Source organism: Motacilla alba, chromosome 2, assembly GCF_015832195.1.
Source record: "Motacilla alba alba isolate MOTALB_02 chromosome 2, Motacilla_alba_V1.0_pri, whole genome shotgun sequence".
Lineage (NCBI taxonomy): Eukaryota > Metazoa > Chordata > Aves > Passeriformes > Motacillidae > Motacilla > Motacilla alba.
Window position 1 is genome coordinate 99,319,144 of NC_052017.1, and position 21,484 is coordinate 99,340,627.

General features: G+C 39.9%; 1 protein-coding gene across 1 annotated transcript in view; it reads left to right on the forward strand.

Annotated features, from left to right (window-relative positions):
• Nucleotides 1-21,484, forward strand: part of SPIRE1 (spire type actin nucleation factor 1) — a 126,382-nt gene that overhangs the window by 97,597 nt on the left and 7,301 nt on the right. The window contains 3 exon segments of the mRNA XM_038162034.1: nucleotides 10,388-10,551; nucleotides 14,727-14,817; nucleotides 15,549-15,691. Of these exon segments, the coding sequence (XP_038017962.1) occupies nucleotides 10,388-10,551; nucleotides 14,727-14,817; nucleotides 15,549-15,691 (398 nt within the window).

Consider the following 21,484-nt stretch of genomic DNA (forward strand, 5'->3'; position numbering starts at 1 on the left):
ACATGGAATGGTATTGTATTGCTTGTTGTACGTGACAGTTTATGTTAGATTTGCTGAGAATGGAACAGGTATTGCTTGTCTCTAGTGCAGTGTACCTTGGTTATCTGCAAGTATTCTTTACATGTTGATTTTTAATTAATTTATTCTCTTTATTTCCTATGTTAGCATCAACTTCTTTATTTTAATTTAAAATCGGCTTTTATTTTGTTTACTGCATCTGTTGCATTTATTTAGAATCTAAATCTTTGCTTCCTTTTCCAAGTTATGGAAAACGTGTTTGTAGGTCTTTTCATGGGAAAATAATTCAGACTTGCACTGCAAAGCATTTCATTCCTGCAGTGTATTTTCAGCAAACCACTACAGAATGATGCAAATACTATGCGATGCAGCAGTCACCCGTTTGCATTAGTTCAGTGGTTCTGATGGCAAAAGCATGACAAATACAGGCCTACATAGTGACTTGGATTGCTTTAAGTGTACTGTATTTATCTGTATCAGAAAAACTGAAGTAGCTGAATTTTTAAAGAGCAAATGTGGAATCTTGTGGCTGAAAACTGTATGTACGTACAAAAATTCACATACATACTCTCTCTCTCACTGCTTTTTGGAAGATACTTGTACTTGCCACGTGTGCCCGAAGGCACTGGTCCAGATTCAAGTGGATTGTGACAACCCGTTGTTTCTGGAGAAAACCAATTTCATCAGTCTTGCTTTGTTGCATTGTTTTTGAAGTGCATGCTGGAGTCTGGGGAATGCTTGCGTGTGTTTGTAAAAGAACAATGCTTCAAATACTGATTTTTTGGGCCTTCCAGTTTCTGGTTTGGATTCAGTTTATGTTTGCTGTGTCAATTAACATTTCTCACAGGCCTAGACTTTTTTTCCAAATGTAAGAAGCTTGTAGGAATCTGGCATGACTCTTTACTTTTCTTTCAAACATTCAGTTTCAGTGTTTTATATGTTGTCCGTCTGGGAACTACCATGTTGTCTCAGGGGCAGCAAACCTGATCTAATAAATCTTCACATTTCTAACTGATATAAATGGCATCAAACCCAGTTAGAAAACAGTTTCTAAAACTGATGTTAAATTTTGAACCACTACTGCTTAGGATTTCTGGACCGATTTCAAGGCATTGTCTTCAAAGGATACGTGTCTTCCACTAATTCTTCCCTTTTTGTAAGAGCATTAAATTTTTGGGTTTTGGAACTGGGGTAATTCCTTTTAAGGTCAGTGAATTGACTGGATTAAATGCCACATTAATGGAGGTGTAAAAGTGGATGCATGCAAGCTTTTTTCCAAGTATATATTAGTTGCTGGCATGAAGAACTAAAAAGACCAAAGGCCTTTAAGACAATTTTCCTTATGTTGACATATGAGGTTTCATTCTTTCTCACAATTGGAGTGATTGTTACGCCTAAAGTTCCTTTTAAAAAAGAATGTGCTTGTGGAGTTTGGGAACAGAGTAACGTTAGCGACATTCAGTTTGGCACAAATAGATCTGCCATACAGTTTAAATGACCACTGAATGTAATTTAGTGTAACAACATGTAAGGTAATGAGGTTTAAGGATTATAAATCTAAGTAGAAACGCCATGTGGGACACTTGCACCATCTGGACAGAACTATTTGTTGCTATTAGAAAGGAGAAAAAAATAGCACGTTACAGTGATGTATTCAGGAACATAAGGTGTGTTTCACATGTCCCAGACATGTTTCACATGTCCCAAACTCCTTTTTGCTCAGTTTATACAGTCAAGAGCACAACTACACTTGGCTGTTGGGGTGAGTAGGGGCTGTACTCTTGCAGTTCCTGCTCTGTGTTAAGGCTGTACCTATGGCATGTGTTCTCCAGCAGCCACAGGCTTTGTCCCTCTCTCTGCACCACACTTGGCACAGGTAAGATCTTCCCTACCCTAGCCAGTCTCAGTCCAAACCTTCTTTGGCAATGGGGTTGAACCGTGCTCTCAAAGGGAGAGGTCTGAGTAGAGGAGTTGGAGTGAGCTTTCAAGTGACCTCATAAAAATCATCAGCGTAAGCCATCGAGACAAGCCCAGCCTTGAGGTACATGTGCTTTTAATTAAAGCCATGGATTTGGGACTCGAGCAAGTGGAGCTAATGGAGCTTGGAGAAAACTTTGTTTCATGTGCAGGTTTTATCAATGTCTCAGCATCAGATGATAAACACCCTTCTGCTTTAAGAAGTATGTGCCTTTATGCTAAGAATGGACAGAAGTTTCGATACTGTTACTGTAGCTATTACCTCTGGATCATTTCTAGTTAATGAATACAGAAAAAATTCCCTGACTCCCGGATTTAGCTCTGAGTCAGCCACCTACTGCATGCAGCACTTTAAATTATTCTCATGAGCAAAACTTGTCCCAGTACAACCTTTCTATAAACATCTTTTAGGGCAGAGGTATGTGTGTCTGACAGGCTCTTTCTACCAGCTTGCAGGTTAATCACCTGTCAAGGAAGACACATAAGCTGATTTCAATTTTGATGCATTTTTGCACATTCTTGTCACTGGGCTTGGCCTGCCTATCTGGATTAGTGCACTGAAATTTTGTTTTCAGATGAAGAATATTTTGAAGGTCTGCTCCCTGAATACGCTGTTTAATTGGAAATATAGAGAGGTCTTTCCAGAAATTAAGGACATATGACCACTTTCTTATCTAACAATAAAATCATCAGAGGCCCAGGAAGAAGAGAATAATATTATGGATGCATTTTAAAGTGCACCTAATGTTTTTAAAAAGAACAGGAATCAGCACAAATCAGATTTTGTTTGGCCTTTTTTTCCATCCTCTTCAAGGAGGATTGCTCGACTGCGCAAGCTTAGCTTGGGTGTCTCTCTTTATTAGTTTAATTATAATCATTGGAGATTATGCTTAAAAAAATTAGAAATATCTTTATTTCAGGTCAGTGAAACTTGTGTGAAATGTGGCTTTGTGCTTTCAGGTTTTTTTCCAGCTCTTTCTCTCCTCTCTCTCTCTCTCTCTCTCTTTCCCTTTCTCCTGTTTCTCTTTTGTGGTGATTTTACTTTAAAGTATTAGATTTTTTAGATATTTGTCTCTTCTTTTGATATTTGTTTTATTGAATTCCAAAAATCTTAATTTACTAGTAATAGAATTGCTCTGTTTGCAAGTCCTGTTTATGCTACTGTAGTTTTCAACCTTTGAGCTTTACTACAGTAAAGCAGTAGTATGTCTGACACATTTTGGATTTAAGCAAGAGAGTCCAAAATGTCTCAAGTGGAGTTAATATTTTGTTTTCGTTTTCCCTCTGCTTTTCTAAGAGCTGAATCATTTTCTTTTTTTGTTGTGTTTGTTTCTTTTTTTTACAGCAATGCGGCCACTTAGCATGTCTTACAGTTTTGACTTGTCAGGTAAAACGTGCTGCACCACCTGACGTGGTTGTTGTGCTTATTGTGAAATTTGTTCCATCTGTTTGTTGAATTCCCACCTAAGAAAGAAACTTGAAGGGATTCTTCCAAGATATGGTCAGTGAAAATAAAAAAATTAGATAAATTAGTTGTTATTATTATTATTTGCCTTGCCATAAAAGGGTGCCTAGGTACAGGAAACATCTGCATTTCACCTGAAATACAGAGTGTATTCACCAGAATGCTGCAATTCTGCTTAAATTAATAAACAAAATAAGGTGGTCCAGAGCTATTCCAGACTCTTAAAATGATTGCAGAGTTCAGCATCACCTTCTCACCTTCAAGTCTGATTTATTTATTGATAAATCTGACTTCTGTGTCTTTGCACTCACTTTTTGACTAGACCATCTTTTGCAGTACTTCATTTCTCACCAGGATCCTGCAACTAGCTTTGAACTCATCCACCTTTCTAGATTAAATGAAATATACCTATGTATATTGATCTAGAAAGAAACTGTTGGTTCTACAGTGTCTTTATGGTGAAAGCTATGTGAGGTATGACATCAAAGACATTCACCAACAAAAAGGCTAAACCTTCCTTCTTTACTTGTTAGAAAAATGAGGTTTGCTGGTAATAGCTGGTACAGAGGATCCAAAAGGTGACCTTTCATCAACTATCTAATATAAATGTTCAGGTTTCCTCTGGTGAGCCATTAGTTAGGTCATGCAACAGCTGTATGAACCTGTTGCCCTTTGGATACTGCAATGTCACATAGTCTAGTAGCCAGAATATAATTCATTCCTTCCTCATTATACACTAACTTTCCAGGGTGATCAGGCCCCAAATTTCCATCATTGATGATGGAAATATTCAACAATCAGCCCCAAAGGTTTGTTGGCAGGGGAGATAGCTAGCTCATACCTAATATCCACTAGGTGACTCTCAAAAAAGTCTCCAAATAAATCCATGCTTTTTGTACCACCTCCCCTCCTTCCTCTGAGTTACAGATATAAACATCTCATCTAGGACTTCAACAGAGTTCATATCCTCAGTTCTTCCATGCATCCTTTAGCCTCATCTGGTTATTTTCCCCACAGAAAGGCATCATCTGACTGAAATGCTGGCATATTGTGAACTAGAAAGACCACATGGAAGTTTTTTTATTACTATAACCTAAAAATACGGCATTTATGTAATATGGGAAGGCAGTTCACAAGTGACATATCTGTGAACCTGCCTCCCTGTTCTGACTGAGCCAAGGAAACAGCTTGCCACTGTTGAGAGGGGAGGAGGGACTCTCCCTGCTCCCTTCCTCCCCAGGCTCCCCTCTAAGCATGTGATGCTCCCCCTTCATGTGTCAGTCCTGCTCATTTATTCACAAGAGGACCGTGTTAAACTCCTGTAACCCAGGAACAAATACTTTAAATATTTTTTACCAGGTTGTTTTTCTGCTGTTTTAGTGATTGAAACCTGCCTACTGTCTGATCAGATGACCAGAGAGCTGCTGAGGAGGGCAGCTGATGAGCAGGGGTGGAAGGGAGGAAGGAACAGGCTCTGCTGTCAGAGGCAGTGACAAGCTGTTAATGCCGCTCGAGCCTTTTTGTGAAACCTTACACTCGTGGTGTATGGTGCAGCTACTCCAGCTGTCTGCTGGGATTCACATTACATATGTCCATGGCATCATGTTTTACTCCACTGAAAAGCTGCAGGGTCCCCAGGGCCTCAGATGGAAGCGTAAACAGGCAAACTTATGTTTTCAAAAAGTATTGCTCCTTTCAGATATGCCAGAAGTTCTAGTTTTAAGAATATAAAACTGAATATGCCAGTGACCAGCTAAAGGGAAATGTTCAGATCTGTCTTTCTATGTGTGTCTGTCTGCTTCTTCTTTTGCCTTTCTTTTCTAAGAATTCTGAGACATCCTCGTTTGTTTAAATCCAAAAAATATTTTGTAATCCATTAATTCATAACCATAATATTTTTATTTTGAAGAAGGAGCTTTAAAAATCTGTACTGTACTTAGATTTGCTGGTTTTGACTGACCACTGAAGAACTCTTCCTGGTTTCTTTATCCATCTCCCAAATGTGATTGGTTTTGTTTTTGCAAGTCATGTGGTTCTCAGCAAGTAGCATCATATGGCGTGACTGAGTGATCTGATAAAGTGTCCTTAGAAGTAAATTCCGGATGATTAAAACATTCCAGTTAGGTAGATGTGAGGCACCAGATGAGCAGTACAAGGGAATTAGATGGGTTGGGATATTGATAGTAAGCAGATAAGCAGTAATTTTGGATGCTGTTGCTTTGCGTGCTTTTCCTTTTTTCATTCTTTTAGAGGCAGAGAGGCTGTACTGTGCTTTCATCACTGCTTGCACACACTTGCTTTTTCACTGCTTTCATTGCACTCTGCTTGATGGAATTGCTGTCACAAAAACCCCCCAAACCAGCTGAAAAAGAGAAGTGTTTCCTGCCAAGTGCTAAAGGATGAGTGCAGGTTTCTATTATTCATGCTGCCTGCGATGGGGAGGATGCAGAATCCTGAGAAGACTTTTGTTGGCACCAAGCCAGTGTAGTTGGTGTGTCACAGTGCCCAGCTCCTCACATCTGCCTGCTGTTCTCCTGAGGAGAGGAGGGGCTCCTGGGGTCTCCTTTTACACTGCTTTTTCCTTCTGGTAGAATAGAAGGAGCAAGTGGTAGCCACCTGTAGTGAGTTACCTGAGAGGTACTCAGATAACCATGGGGATCAGGGCAGTCATTACCCACTTCCTCCAAGAGAAAAATAGCTGAAAAGCAGCTTCATTTCAATCCAGTGCTGAATGCAGCTCAAAAGATCAGTCATTGCCACTCCTAACACTCCAATTCTTACCTCAAAGCTGTGTGCATTGCTGCTTTGTAGTTGTTATTTCAGAAACAGTTTGTACATTTTGGGGAAAGGGGGGAACTGGGAGGTGTGCAGGGAGAGAAGGAAACTGTTGCATTTAACACCAAATTTCATGGGGATTATTACTTTTAGATTATGTCTCTCCCAGACCAGTGGGAGCTTCACCAGGTCTTTGTAAACTCTTTACATAACACAGTGACACGTGGGATGCAAACACAGCAAAAGACTGATTTATTAGCCCTCAGGTTTGAATTCAACATCTGAAGTCCACTGAAATGAGCACATCTCTGTTTCTTTTACTCATTATGTAATATGCCCCACCGTATTATCGACATAATAGCCAGCAAAAAGCAAACATATAATAATTCTGCAAATCCATCTTAGCCTTCCTTTAAACTCAGTGTAAAAAATTATAATCCCAAGGAGTACATTTCCTGCATAGAAGAAAATTCAGGTTTCTGTCATCACTCTTGGCCAAGGAGAGCTGGTTAGGAAGTAGACAGCATATGGTTACATGACTGCTGAGGTTTGCATGTAATTTGTTGTCTGCTTAATTCCTTGTTTCACGAGACATAATCTTACATGTAAATAAAGACACATTTCATATTATCCTACAGTGGGGTTTTTTGTCTCCCCCTTCCTAAGGCTGGTCAGGGGAGACCAACGCAATGATCAAGTAATCAAATCAAGACCTTGCCTTCTTTCATTTGCCTGTTATAATGAAAGCTTAGAGAAAATCTCAAAAGAAACCAAGCACAATCATCCAATTTTCAGGTACTATTCATTGTACTTGCTGCCTGAAAACACAGAGAAATGACACTTCCTCAGCGTGTCTGGTCTGACTCTAATAAATTCTTAACCCCAGGCTATTACTCACACAAGCCTTTTAAAATACCATTGAAATCATCTTCAAAACCTTTAAGTGTTCTATGAACCTAGAGATTGTAAACTACTATCCATTTAAAAAAAAATAAATCTAGGTTTTGTTTCAGTGAATTGTCCATTGATTTCTTCTGCCATATTCGTATTGATAAGATTTAGTCTATTTGTTACTTTTGACTTGTTTGTCCTAAATAATTTTATCTTGTTTGTGACAGTGTACAATTATTCGTCACCTGTGAATGTTTCTGTTGTCCAAACAGATCACTCAAACAGCTTAAACAAACTAATCATTTTTTGGTCTATGTCTGCTAACAGATTCTGGTTTTAAATTTAGATTTTTTTTTCTTGAAATCTGTTTGTTGAAACTCAAATGTTTCAAAGTTTGAGTTGAAACATTTCAATGTTTCATGATCTTTTACTTAAATTATGGTAATTTATTCACATGAATCCAGTAGTGTAAGTGCAAGAATGATAAATTGAACTTGATTGATCAAATGGATCTTATAGATTTTATAGATTGTATTTTATATATATGGATATATGGATTTTATAGATTGGACTGTTTTCTAATTTTATTCTTTTTTTAATTATTCTTTAGTGCTTGCAAGTTGCAAAAACTCCCTGTTTTTTTTTCTCTAGAGGAAAGAATGGTGATAAATCACATTTCCTACTGAAGAAACCTTGAAAACAAGTACTATGATGGATTGTCTTCTTGATTCACCTAAAATTTCTTTGGTATTTCAAGAAGACTTGAATCGACATAGGATAAACTCAGCAATATGCATGAACAACTCACATGTGCCTGACTTTAAATAACAACTGGTTTAGGCTTCCTAGATCATGATTGCTACATCAATTACTTTCCAAATGGACCAGAGAGCTCCATTTCTAAAGCCTAAAGAAATTTGGCCTAAATTCCTAGGGAAAAAAAAAAAAAAGAAGAGATTCCTAAATTCCTAGGGAAAAAAGCAAGCAAACAAACAAAAACCACCAGAAAACATTTTTTTTATGTGAAAGCACATTCCATCACCTGCCATAGGGGGTGTCTGGTGCTGTCCCCCCTTTTTCCTTCCCCAGGCCTATTGTGTGTTTTGCTTTTTGGCAGGTGGACAGTGCTGTTGGTCTTCCTATCATTTATCTCCCAGTGGGTCCAGCAGTGCTTACAGGGCATTCTTCATCCTCCCTACCATCAGGCAGGGGAGTCCCCACCCAGGAGGTTTGGAGGAGAAGGGGCACCACCTTTGGCTGTTGTGTGGGTGGTGCTGGGGCTGCTTCCTTGGACGGTCTGTTCAGGAACCGCCCTGTGCCATCCAAAGGCAAATCAAAGGTTTTTCTTACTCATTTGGGGAACCCAGAACTTCTTCAATCAGCTACATGCCATCTAAATAGGAGGTCTCAAGAACTGAGAGCAGGGAGGGGAGGCAGTTTGGGTTTTGTTTTCCTGCTGTCCCTTTCTGGAATTGCGTTGAGCTGCTGTCAGGGCAGGAATGCATTTGATGTGGGGGACGCCCATGCTGTACCCACAGAAATCGAGGAGGAAGAAAACCCATGACCTATAAGCCATTGTGGTAGTCAGGACACCCATTAGCAAAGCCTTTGAAGATAGGAAGTAAGGGTTAGAGAGTCTAAGTCTTTGATTGCAGCTCTTTGTAGGAAGGACCTGAAGGCAGCAATAACACTGTAGTACACAGATTCATAGGGCTGGAATGTCACCATGACTTTATTAGCCCAAATAATTGCCTTTTCTTATATTCCCAGTTGAAGATATTATTTATACAGCAACTATAATGCACCCCCTCTCCTTTTTAGATCCGTTTCCAGCATTTAACAATAACCTGGATAATTCTTTAAAATGTATATTGGTTTAACTTATTCATTTTCTTAGTTTATTTCAATAGGTGCTGTGGTGAGAATGTTGTTAAACAGACCTGCTTCTGTAGCTGTGCTTTGTGTAGTCTGTAGCTTTGATTTACCATTTGCAAGGATGGCTTTATCCATGCAGATGGTGTTGTAGCAGGAGTGACTGTCTATACCAGGGCAACTGTGTAAGGAACTCCACATGATGTGTGAGTACTTGCATTGTTGGCACTGTGAATATCTGGGTGATACCATTTTCCTGTCATAGTCCTCCCAGTAACCTAAGGTACAAGTCACTTGACCTTCTGTGCCTCTTTTCACCATGTATAAAAATGGGAATAATTACTCATCATTACCCTAGCCTTGTAATACCTGGAGGTACCTTGTTATTACAGGGCTGGGGAAGGAGTCCTATAATTACATGAGTAGAAAAACACATTTGTAGAAAGACCAGCTGCTTAGACATACATGCAGATGGGAGATTAAAAGCTTCTCTTCCTTGTCCCTCCAACATAATTTTCTTCAGATTGGAATACTGTACTTTGTACTTTTACAGGGATAAAACTGATTTATCAGACCAAACTCTAAGCTCTCCTGAAATATCAAAGGCTAGGTCATTATCTTAATGTCTAAAGCTAAGCTAGGCTAAGCACAGCAGACCCAAAGCTTACATTATCCAAGATGCGTCTTCATTGCACACTGGCAGAAATCCTGAGTAATTTACTCAGTGGAGTTACATCCTTGTAAAAGTTATGTAGATGAAAATAGAGCTGGATCCTCATGTTTCTGCTGTTCCTTGAAGGTCTGACCTCACAGACCTGTTTTTAATACAAACGGCCAAACCAGCCTAAGAGCCATGCCTGTGTTTGGTGAACACTCACTATTTACCTCATTTTCATTCCTTCTCTGTATCCTGCAGAGTAAAGTGCAATTCTGTCCTCACAGGAAAAACTGGGTTCACTCCATTCTAAACCTCCTAATTTCTGTGTGGTGCTGTCTTCAGATTCACTGGAAACCCACTTGCCCAGATATGGTTGTGCATTCTTCTGGTCCTTGTTACACAGTTAATTACAGGCTGTACGTTGAAGGAAGAATATTTTCGGGTTTAACACAGGCAATTTTTTCAAAGCTGATTGGTACTGGTGTGAGGTTGGGTTTTAGCATTATGCAATGCTGCTTTTTGCACTGCTTTCATTCTTTCATACTGCTTCTGTACTGCAAGCCATTGCCTGTAATTGTCTGAGCAGTGAACCACTAAAAGTAAAATAATTGCACAGATACAGCTATCACAATATTTTTTTTTCCTTTTGTGTGTACTGCCTTAACAGTAAGATTTGAGAAGGCAAAATGCATTTCAGATGCAAACACCAATTGTTCTGTTTCTTTTGGTAGATGTACCGACGCCAGAGGCTGGAAGAAAATTAGGGGATGCCTCTGTAGTGAACGGCAGCCTGGCACCCCAAGGAAAGCAGAACGGGGCCACACAAGTGACAGTGCAACGCAAGAGACTCCTTAAGGCTCCCACGTTGGCTGAACTTGACAGCTCAGATTCAGAGGTAAAAAATCAGGACACAACTTGCTTCTCGATTTGTCAGAACTGACTCTTGCTTCTTAGTTTGCTGAACTGATCAGATGAGAAGTGACTGTGCAAATTATAATCCGAATTTTCCATGGCTGCTTTGTCAGCCCACAGAACTTCAAAAATGCTAGATCAGACTCCAAAAAGGAGAATACCCTTTTGAAAGATTAAATGGTAATTTTAGCCTTAAATCCACATTTACTTACTTTCATAAATGCCCAGTATCTGTCCACAGTGTGTTTGTAGCAATTATGCTTTTGGGAAATTAGGAAAGTACATAGCACCCTTCTGGCACTCATGCAGTAGCTGCTAAAGGACTCAGATGTGGGGCTAGCCTCACCATAAAAGCTGTGAAATAAAGAGCAGCAGCTGTGCCAGAGGGGTTGCAGTTTGGTGCAAATGTCAGTGCATTAATTTGCTACATAAGATTGGGAACGAACTCCCCAAAAATGTTTCATAGATAGGGAAAAGCAAATACCACTCAGATGGAGAAATAATTTTGAATTCATCCACTCTAAATGAAGAGTTAAAGATTTAAAAAAGCATTAGAAGGAGAAAACCTTAAAAAGCCTTTTAGCTTCAAAGCTGCATTATATATGATCCTCAGGAAGTACCAACATTACATCCTTAAGAATGAGCTTTGTCTTCTGGACCAGTAGTGTTATTAATTGAGTTTGGACCTTTCTGAAAGTTAAGCTGTCTGGAAAGCACATGCAGGCAGGCTTTATTCACAGAGGATAATTTTAGCCTGGGGAAAGCAGTCTTCCCTGACTCTTTTTCTCTCTTGTAAATGGGAAAGGAGGGGTTTCCTGACAGGGTGGTTACAAAGGCATCTATGCTGAAAGATAGGAGGCTGGGAAGAAATATATGTGGGGAGAAATTTATCTCTTTGCATAGTTTCTGATCTGTGAAAGGTTGGCCCTCTTTGGGGTTATCCTGTGGGTGACTTGTGTGGGTGCATAATTTGATGCATCTGTTCTGAAAGCAGAAGAGATTTGCATTCTGAGATCACTCATCAGTCTTTAAAATTACAATAGAGGCTATATGTGGTTTGTTAATATGAATGAAGGATGCAGGAATACTAAGATCTGTCAGTGAGAGTTGGGTCTTACAGCCTGTACCTCTGTGTATCCTGAAGCATCATGCTATTTCACACAGGAAAATGAGCAGAAGTCAGTAAAAGAAAATTGTGTAATGGGAAATGTGAAATTTCTTCTTGTAGAAGGGAAAAATAAAACGTCTAAACATGACTATTGATTAGAGAATACTGTGTAGGCAAGCAAAGGGGTATGGAACAAGCTCTGGAGCACACAGCAAAAGATAAATTGAAAATAAATCAACCACATTGAGCTGTCACAGAGAACAGATGCTGGACTAGTTTGAGTCAATAGAAATAGCTGGTGAAGCAACTGAGATGATAAAGATGCTCAGCAAAATACTGCTTGGGCTCAGGAAGAGTGCTAAGGTAGTGAAAATAAACTGAAGGGAGTTTGGGTGAAGTTTTTCAAGGTGGTGAAGGACACAGAACATTGGAAGAGAGTGAAGATCACTCTGTCCAAATGTTTTATTTCTTCCCTGACTTTTACTTTGTATGTAACACAGAGAAGAGTCTGTGTGTTGTTCTGATTGCCTGTAAATGACTCGGCCACCTCTTTGTCTGCAGTTTGAATTGGGCTTAACCTATTTGGAGTTACTCACTGGGAGTGAAATTATTACTATGTTGTGCCCTAAATTACAGGCTGGAAATACCTGCACTGCTGAGCTGTGGACCTCCAAATGAGCTGTGATGCAGATGCATTTTCTTCCCCATGCGTCCCCTTTGTTCTTTCATCAGTGTTGCAATGCAGGCTATGTCCCAATACTCAGTGTAGCCAGGCAGAGGTGAAAGGAAAGGTCTGATAAAGCCCTATGCCCATTTTTCTATCAAGGATGAATATTATATAAATTCTTCCTTCTTTCTGTCTTCGCATTTTCTGCATCACCACTAAAATCACAGACTCCAGGGGGCATGGAACAGGAAGTGCCATTTCGCTTTGTGTGTCTAAGAGAAGTTCTAATCTAATAGTCACTTTTGATACAGATTAAAAAATTATCTCTTCCTAATGAAGCTACAGTTATCTGGCCAAAAATTGTGTCTGTAATATATTTAGATGTTTTAAGCTGCAGCTCTCTCAGTAACTGTAGAATTCTAATTGTTTGACACTCTGGAGAAGTGCAGGGTCCTGGATATTGGGTTTGATCCAACCTCAAACGTAAAATGTCAGATAGTCTAACATAATAGTCAACAGTTGCTGTATAGATATGGAGGAATTAATGCAGTGGTTCATCAGGACTTCCTACACAAGATTTCATTCTCAAAAGAAAGCCCTCTGTGTTTGAGAAATTGTAGGACAGAAGTAGCATTGTCAGTGCACGTGTTTCTGCACAGAAGCAGTAATTTGAAATTATTAACCTTGAGCACCTATTGTCTAAGTAGGATTTTATGTCCAATTTAATTTCCTCCTGGCTTCTATTTTCCATATCTTGGTTTATAGTTAATATTTTTTTCTACTAGCCACTGGCTCCAACAGTTCATTCTTTAGAATAGTAGAAGAGCTTACTTAATTCTTCATCTTAGTTCATCAGCTTCTCTGGCAATTGCAAACTTGTCATCCACTCAGAACAATGTGACTTCTACAAAGTGAAAAGTTGAGTAGTTCCCTTTGTTCAGGGCTGTTCTCTTTCTCAAAATGTAAATGTTTTACTCTAGGCTTGTAAACACTCTTGCACCCCTTCTAAAGGACAGTGCATCCAATTGTCATGGAGGTTCTCCACTGGTCTTTTAAGGCAACCATGCAGCAATATGCAGAGGTGTCTTAGCCAGCTCTGGAGCTGAACTGTACTGGTTTCTGCAAGTAAACAGCTGATGTAGCTCAATGTGCTGCTCAAGCTTCCTTACAAGCTTCCCATCACAAATGTTTTGTGGGGTCCCAACTGAAATGTTAAAGTGAATATACTGTTTTGGGATGTGAGCTGGTTTGAGACCCCTTGCAGAGTACTGTGCTGTGGCAAATAGATGGGAACAGTGTCCTCAAATACAACACCTACCCTTGGGCTAAGCCCAAAGGACAGATCACCTGATGGGAATTTGTAGAGGCCTGTGTCCTGTGATGCGTGGTGCTCATTGAGGTGATCCTGCCAGCTTTGCTTTCCCACTTGCTGTTACCAAAGAAGGCAGTCTTTCAGCCAGTAGAGATTTTCAGCTAAGGAAATCTGTGAGAGAGAAGCTTAGCCATTTGCTGGATTTTAGGGCAGGTCACTTGTTTGATTTGTAAATCTTGATAGCCTAAATGATGTTAAGTCTTTTTGGTTGAAAGCATTCACATTAGAGGTAAAGAGTGTTCAAGCTCAGTCCTTCAGCACTCTTCATTTGGGAGCCTTCTGTGACAATCTCTTTCTTTGCTGGTAGCAGGTGGCTGGTAGCAGCAGGCTTTAGGTGACAGCAAAGGATTTAATATTTGGGTGGCATAAAGCTTTAGATAGCTCAGAGGTGTTTAGTCAAAGCCCATTTCACTTTCTCTCATCTTACAGGAGTTGCCCTTGGCTGTTGAGAAGAAGCATGCAGATACAGTGAATGAGATTTCTTTTAAATACAGAAGAAAGGAAAAACACACCAGGGTTGGGAATTAGGGGAAGTGCAGTCAAATTTGGTTTAATTTCTCTTCACCTGAGTCACTTGTGTGAGTGGCTCTCCTTCCTTTGGAGGCCAGAGAAATCTAAGTGCTAATTCCTTGTTAGTGTGAGCTATAAAGCTGCGTTAACATATCTGCTGTAGCTGCAAATCCCTAGGAGTCTTTAAATACAACAAGGAAAATTAACAGTTTACAGTGGGTTCATGCACCTCTCTCCAGATCTTGTTCTTTCATGCAGTAGTTAAACACACTGAACTCAAATAATGTACCATTTATTTCACTTTCTAAAAAAATGGAGCACTGAAATTCTGTTTGCTCAGTACTGTGCAGAGTCAATGTTTTTCTCAAGACTTCTAGGACTCCGAGTGACTGAATGGTCTGAAATATCTTTGATAGCTTGTATTTTCTGTGTGCTAAAAATCAGTAGAAGAACTAAAAACAGTCCTTGAGGATTTCTGTTTCTTTCCTTCTTGCCACACAGGAGGAATCGGTGCACCAATCAGGAAGTAGCAGCAGCATCTCCCCCTCACAAGTGGAAGACCCCTCGCAAGAAGGCACCAGCAGCAGAAAGAGTGAGTTATGGGAGAGCCCAGTGGCTGCTTTTACTCACCTCTCTTGTCTTCTGTGCTATGAACTTTGTCTCACACTTATATGGAAAGCTGAAGCTGAGTGCTGTTAATGCAATGAACTTCTAAAGCTGAACCCTGCAGAATGGGTCAAGTGTGATAAACAGCTGGAAGGCATTAGCCTCCACTCTGGGTGGATATCTTTGGTTATCACAGGTTTCAGCCCTGAAGTTTATGTAGGACTGTAGGAAGTCACAAGTGAATGGAGGGGATAGCTTAGCTATGCTCATCTTATAAAATAATTTTTTGCTATGGAAGCATATTCTAACCTAAGACCAGTTTAAAAGATTCCTCCATCTCTGCCACTGTGGCAGTGTTTGAAAGACGCTTAACAATCACCAGTATTTCCCAAAAATACTTACTGGGAAAAGGGCAAGATCTGTCCTTTTTTTTCAGTCACAGTTATTGCAGGTTTTACTGTGTAACAATACTTTTAATTTGTTTGAAGAGTTTGAGTTTCATTTGGAAGGTTTTGTAACGAGCTGTGTAATCTGTGCATGTGTTTTCTGTGTATGATGGTGAAATAATGAGAAAACACCTCAGTATGGATATATAACCTCAGCCACCAATAGCAGGAATTCTAGCAAATCAGTGGCTGGATTGATTAAGTACTGAGCAATGTTACCCAGCAGTCTCTCGTAGAAGAACTAACTTTTTTGTACTGATTGAATCCTTAGTGCCTCCAAAGTTCTTGCCCATATCGTCTACGCCGCAGCCCGAGAGACGGCAGCCGCCTCAGAGACGACACTCCATTGAAAAGGAAACACCAACCAATGTGAGACAGTTCCTACCCCCTTCAAAACAGAGCTCCAGGTCACTTGTAAGTGGAGTGGGTGGTAGGAGAGAGAAAAAGAGGAATGCTAAGAGTATAATGAAAATTAAAACTTGGCTTCAGTGTGATTAGAACATGACCCAAAGAAAACTCCTCAATTCAGAAACAGCTCTTGGCTACTAAAGGTGTTTTGAAATCAAGATTTGAACTTTGTCTCTCTAATATATTTATCCAAAATCCCAGGTACAGGTGCCTCAGAAAACATTTGCACTGTGATTAGGACTCCGGGTAAACCACGTGTCTTGATTTTTGTTTCAGAATGTTACCGAAACAGATGAACTTCACCTTACTGATATTCCACTTGAATAGAGACAATTCCAAAGCAGTGGATCTATTTTGGGATTTGGGGGAAGTTTTTTAGTTGTTGGAAGTATTGCAGCTAATAACTGGATAAATTGAATGATTTCTTTTCTTCCCACCTTAAAAACTTGCCTGGTATTGTTTATACATACAAAAGCTCTTTCAGTAATCCAAATCAAGGTTTGTCTGGGTTGCTTTGTTGAAGTTACTGAGGCAAAAACCTGTTTTACTTCTTGAAAAGAAAGTACAGTGCATTTGATCAATTAGCTTTAATTGAGAACTGTTTTCCAGCAGAGTACAAACAGCAAAGGGTATGAAATCCTGGTTCGTTTATGCTGACATACTGATTAGTGCATTGTAATTTCATGCAGGGTATGTTCCTTGTCTCTTTTCCTACCAGCAGGGTTTCAAAGTGTGCCCTATGAGGTGCTGGTGAATAGAGAAATCGATAAACACATCCGGGTTTTGAAAAGAAGGGAATATTCACTTGCCCTGTCTTGTAGTGCAGTGGTATTAAAGGGCTTTAAAGAGCGTTTTTGTTGGCCCAAGAGATGACAGCCAGGATCCAAACCTGTAGGATGATGAAGCTGATCAGTTCTAGGGAAAATACCTCCAAGTACTCCCACAATGGGCTTTTCCTTTTCAGAGGTCTGCTGGATTTTATTACATCCTTCCAAGCAGGATGTAGTTTCTCATTCCAGGTGCAGGTCAGGTAGTAACATGTTGATAAATGCACGGCCCAGGTGGACATCTCCTGCCAAAGTGAACTTGGAGCAGGATGTATTGCAGCAGACCCATACTGGAGAGCTCCTTCAGCATGTGTTTGAAGTCACTGTCACATAAAATAGGTTTTTCTGTCACCTCCTGCTGCATTCACTGTATGTGGAAACCCAGACTTTATTTTCTGGTAAGCCCAGTGTCATTCACAAATAGTTCAAAGGGGGGACAGTAGAAAGCCTGCTGTGATATACTTAGACATTTGCTCCATCACACTTCTAGTGTATCTGAGTGTGCTACATTAATCTTGTGTATTTCAGGAGATCATGCAACTTAAAATCTTATATGAAGCTGTTATTTTAAATAGGTCAACCAAGTTCTTACCAGGATCTTCTTGACCACATACATGCTCTCACTCTGTCAGTCTGTTCATTGACATATGCCTAGAAAAATACATTAAAAATAAAACCATTGCAGAAAAAACTAATTCAATTTTTTCCATTCCCCCTGAAAAATACTAAAGGAAAAGGGAGAAAAAGCCATTAGATATGTCAGGCTAATTTGGGAACAGATGGGAAGGGTTTTAGTAGTTTCTTTTGTGCTTAGGGAGATTTTTAAAAATTTTTTTGGTCTTTTTTTTTTTTTTTTTAATCTCTAGAGAACTGTCACCTAGCTTGGTTTTGACTTTGAAGTGCAAAAGAAGGAAACTGGTAGTGAAATGATGTTCTGTTAATAAGAACCTATTTTATTTGATGCCTTGAGAGCTGATTCTTTAACTTGGCAATAGTGCCCTCTAGGGTGTAACAGACACCTCCCTCAACACTTGTTTTTCATTTTGGGAGATGTGTTCTGCTATGCTGGCACTGGCCCAGTTCCACACTTTGGCTTTCCGCAACTCTCTCCTTCCCAGAGGGATGCCAACCTCTTCCAGTGGCTGCGCCAGATGTTGCACCTGTGAAATTGCCATTCCCAGAGTGAATGCGTCTCAATAAGTGCAGAGTGTTATTTATTTTTTATTGGACCTCACGCTTGTTTATCCCTTCCTCCAGGACTGATGGAGTTTTCATTTCTTATCACCAGCTCCTGTGACCCTGGTTTCTCTCCAAGGTGAAAGAGGCCTTGTCAGCAAATAGCTGTCAATGCCAGTGAAACCAGGCAGGGGTTTGCTACAGTCTCTTAGCAGGATTAGCAGGAAACTGCTCTGTCTTGCATACTAACGATGGTTTTTTGAACTGGCATCTCATCAGACAGAGGTAGTTAGGCCCGAGTAGGTGGGGAGGGGAAACAAACTTGGAAAAGTGCCAAGCACATTCCTTTTGACATGTCACCATGCCAGTGGTACATGGGAAGGCAGAGTGGCTCAGTGATATTGGGGGGGGCAGCCCTGGTGGTTGCTGTAGTGAGCTGATTTGTGAGATCAATTCAGTGTCCCGAGATTTACTTGTGGGTGCCTTTGCAGTCTGTTTGATTTTTTAATTTTTTTTTTTTTCATGACCCAGAGGACCAAAGCTAATGGTTTCATTTATACACAGCATTCGCTTCTCTGCTTCCTATCTATTGTTCAGGTTCCTAGGATAACCAGTTTATTTCCAAGGATGACTTTCAGACCACTTTTTTCAACTATGCAAACAGCTTCTCTGCTCAGCTCTCATCCCGTTGAAGCAGCCATGTGTGGGGTGGCAGGGGCTATGTACTATCTCTGTGAGAGAGCTTTTGCCAGCAGGTGGAAACCCGCAAAGGTTTGCCTCTTTTTGCTGGCTTTGGAAATCACCTTCACCAGCATGTTCCCTCCTAGGGGAGCACTTCCTCAGCTGTGGCAAGAATTACAGCTTAGGCTGGGACATTGCACCTGATTGACTTTGATTTCAATGTGTGTAGGATATTTGTGTGTCTTCAATCACCTCACGGGGAAAAGAAATCAGTTCTGAAAGGACAGCAAACTAAAAATGCAACATCACCAGATTATCAATGGGACAGACCTTAAATATTACAACACATGAAGATCCTGCAGCAAAAATCCAGCAAAACTATTGTGATCCTTGGACTGTGTTGAAAAGAATAAGGTTTTATGTTTCTCCCAAGGTACACTACGTAGAATGGGAGGGCATTTGCAATCTGCTTTACTTGAAAACCCATATATTGTTTTGGTCCTCAGCACACTTATGTATCAGAACTTGCAGAATAGCTCAGAACCATCTATCAGGGAAGGCAAATCCACTGGAAATAAAAAGTAATTCATTTACCCCTATGTTAACTGAACATGAATTATTTACTTTTTCCTTTGTTTTGTTGTCCCAGCCAATAAGGGGAAGGGTAAAACCTCTTGTAGGGAGATACACAGCTGACCTTTTGGAAACTTTTAGTCTGCAAAAGGAGCAAGAGTTTGGAGTGCCTGACTAATTGTGAATTGCAGAATTTAGAGGCCACTCTGGCGCTCAGTCATTTTGCAATTTACTAATGCAACTCATTTGAATGTCTAGTGACATCCTTTAATGAGAAGAAGGAATGCATTAGAGTAAAAATGTGTTAGTCATAAGAACCTATTAGGTGTGTGTACACTGAGAATAACCTACAAAGCACATTATGGGTATGCAATTCTTACTACCTGCTTTTCCTGCATAAAAAAATTATACATAGACACTTTAACATACAGTGTTTATAAAATGATTGCATAGTCAGAGTTAAGACAGTCCCCAAGAGGATCACGGACACTTCAAGTTCAAAATAGTATTTGCAAATAATATTTTTTCCCCTTTAAAAATAAGCATATTGGCTTGTGTTTAATATTAAAAAGACTATTGAGTGTAATTCTGGAAAATCAAGACCATTCAAACCACATTTTGTCTTTACCATGTTCTATCACATGCGAGTGTTGCAGAGAGTACTCTCACTTAGAGCTGCCAAATTTGGGTACAGGTTTGGAAGTTTGAGCAGTAACTCCAAAGCATCATTGTTCAATGAAGTTTAGCCAGTGCTTAGCAAAATTTCATTAATTTCAATGCCTTAGAGGTAGTGTAGAAAAAAAAGTATTTTCTTGTGTACTTATTTACATTCTGAAAAGGGAAAAAAAACCCCAAGCAGTTTTCTGAAAACGGATTATTTATCTTTCATTTAATGTTGCATTAACATTTTGTTGTCCTTGTGTAACCACTGGAATTAAAACATTAGCATTTAAACATGTGAATATTTTCTATGTTTCCCCTGCTGCCTGCTGGCTGTTTCTATTTTAATGGTATTCATTTTCGATTGGTACGACAACAGGCCCACACTATTCCCCTAGTACGTGCTCTACACCTATAGCAGATCCGCAGATCTCTTCAAAGGAGCAATATTCCCCGACGTCATCGTTCTGTAAATTAAAGGAATGGGCGTTCATGAGGGGGAAGGAAGAGCTTCAAGTAAGAAATGTCTTTCTAAAGGACTTAAAGCTCTGGTTGATTGCAAGCATTCAGCCAGCCTCATTCACCTTGGATAGTTTCCGTGTCTCCCACGATGCAGACTCGGGGGTTTGCTGGCATTGTGTGCATCCCGCTTTCCCACCTACTTCCTCTCCCGTGCCACCCCAGCCTTCAGCCGTGCCTTCCCCACAGCAAGGCAGTTGCTATGGGAAGAACCCAGAAGGAGATGCTGAGAGCTGCTGGTTAGCTGTAAAGTTGTTCCTAAGGAACAGAAGATACTTTGTTTTGGCCGTACAGTTTTACACCTCAGAGCAAACTGCAGCTGCTTTTGATATAGTTTGTTTTTTCCAGAAAACTAGTTTTCCATATCCCAAAGGTTTAGCTGGCAAATCTAACAAAGTTAACTCAATTCTAGTCTTTTGTGGGGTACCCTAAACAGAGTGAAGTTTCTTTGTGTTCCCTTTCTAGATAGGTAAGACAACAGTTTTTAAAAATGTGGTGGTTCCTAAATGCTAATGTTTGCCAGGTCTGCAATGTAGAAGGATTTTCTTTTTAATCTGATGGAAAGACAGAACTCTGGGTACATGGAAATGGAGCATTTCCGTACTAATCCGATTCATCACTTCAATTTGTAAACGAGATCTCCAAACTGTCAGCCACGTCTTTGTGTACGCAGGAGAAATTTCCTTCGTTTATTCAGAGAGCATTGCCTGTCATTGTCATTACTGCACAGTAGCCCCTCTGGGCTGACTGAAAAGGTTCACTAAGCATTAAGCAATGGGAGTTCCCACAAAGGTTTCTGTCTTTCTTTTGGAAATGTATAATCAACTACTGGGCTGAATTACAAATTGGGTTGGTGCTTTTTATTCCCTGGTACCAAATTCAGGAGTTCTGCACTCAATATTCTTCTAAATGCTGCAACACAGAACAAATACAAAAATTTTTAAGTGGAAAGTTGTGCCGTTAATTCTCTATTTGAGTCTCTACCGTTTATAATGCAACACTGGGTGACCAGTTCACCTGCTTGATACTGGAGCATTATTCTTAAATTGCTGCTGTTACTTTCTGGGGCAGAAAGGAGAACTCTTCTGCCTGAGCTGATGTAACTTTTTGTAGTCTTGGTGTGATTCTGATCATGTGAGCACCAAGATGTGGTACCACTGAATAAAAATTTTTGCTAGAATGGGCTACTAACAACTTTCCTTGGCCACTCTGGGCATCACAAATTTTGAGAGAAATTATTTGATGTATGCCTCAAACAGTATACATAAAATAATGCCATCTACCATATTGCACTTTCCCTTTCAAATTATAAATCTGAATGTTGATTGGCTTGAAACAAATATTCACAATAAAAGACAAATGG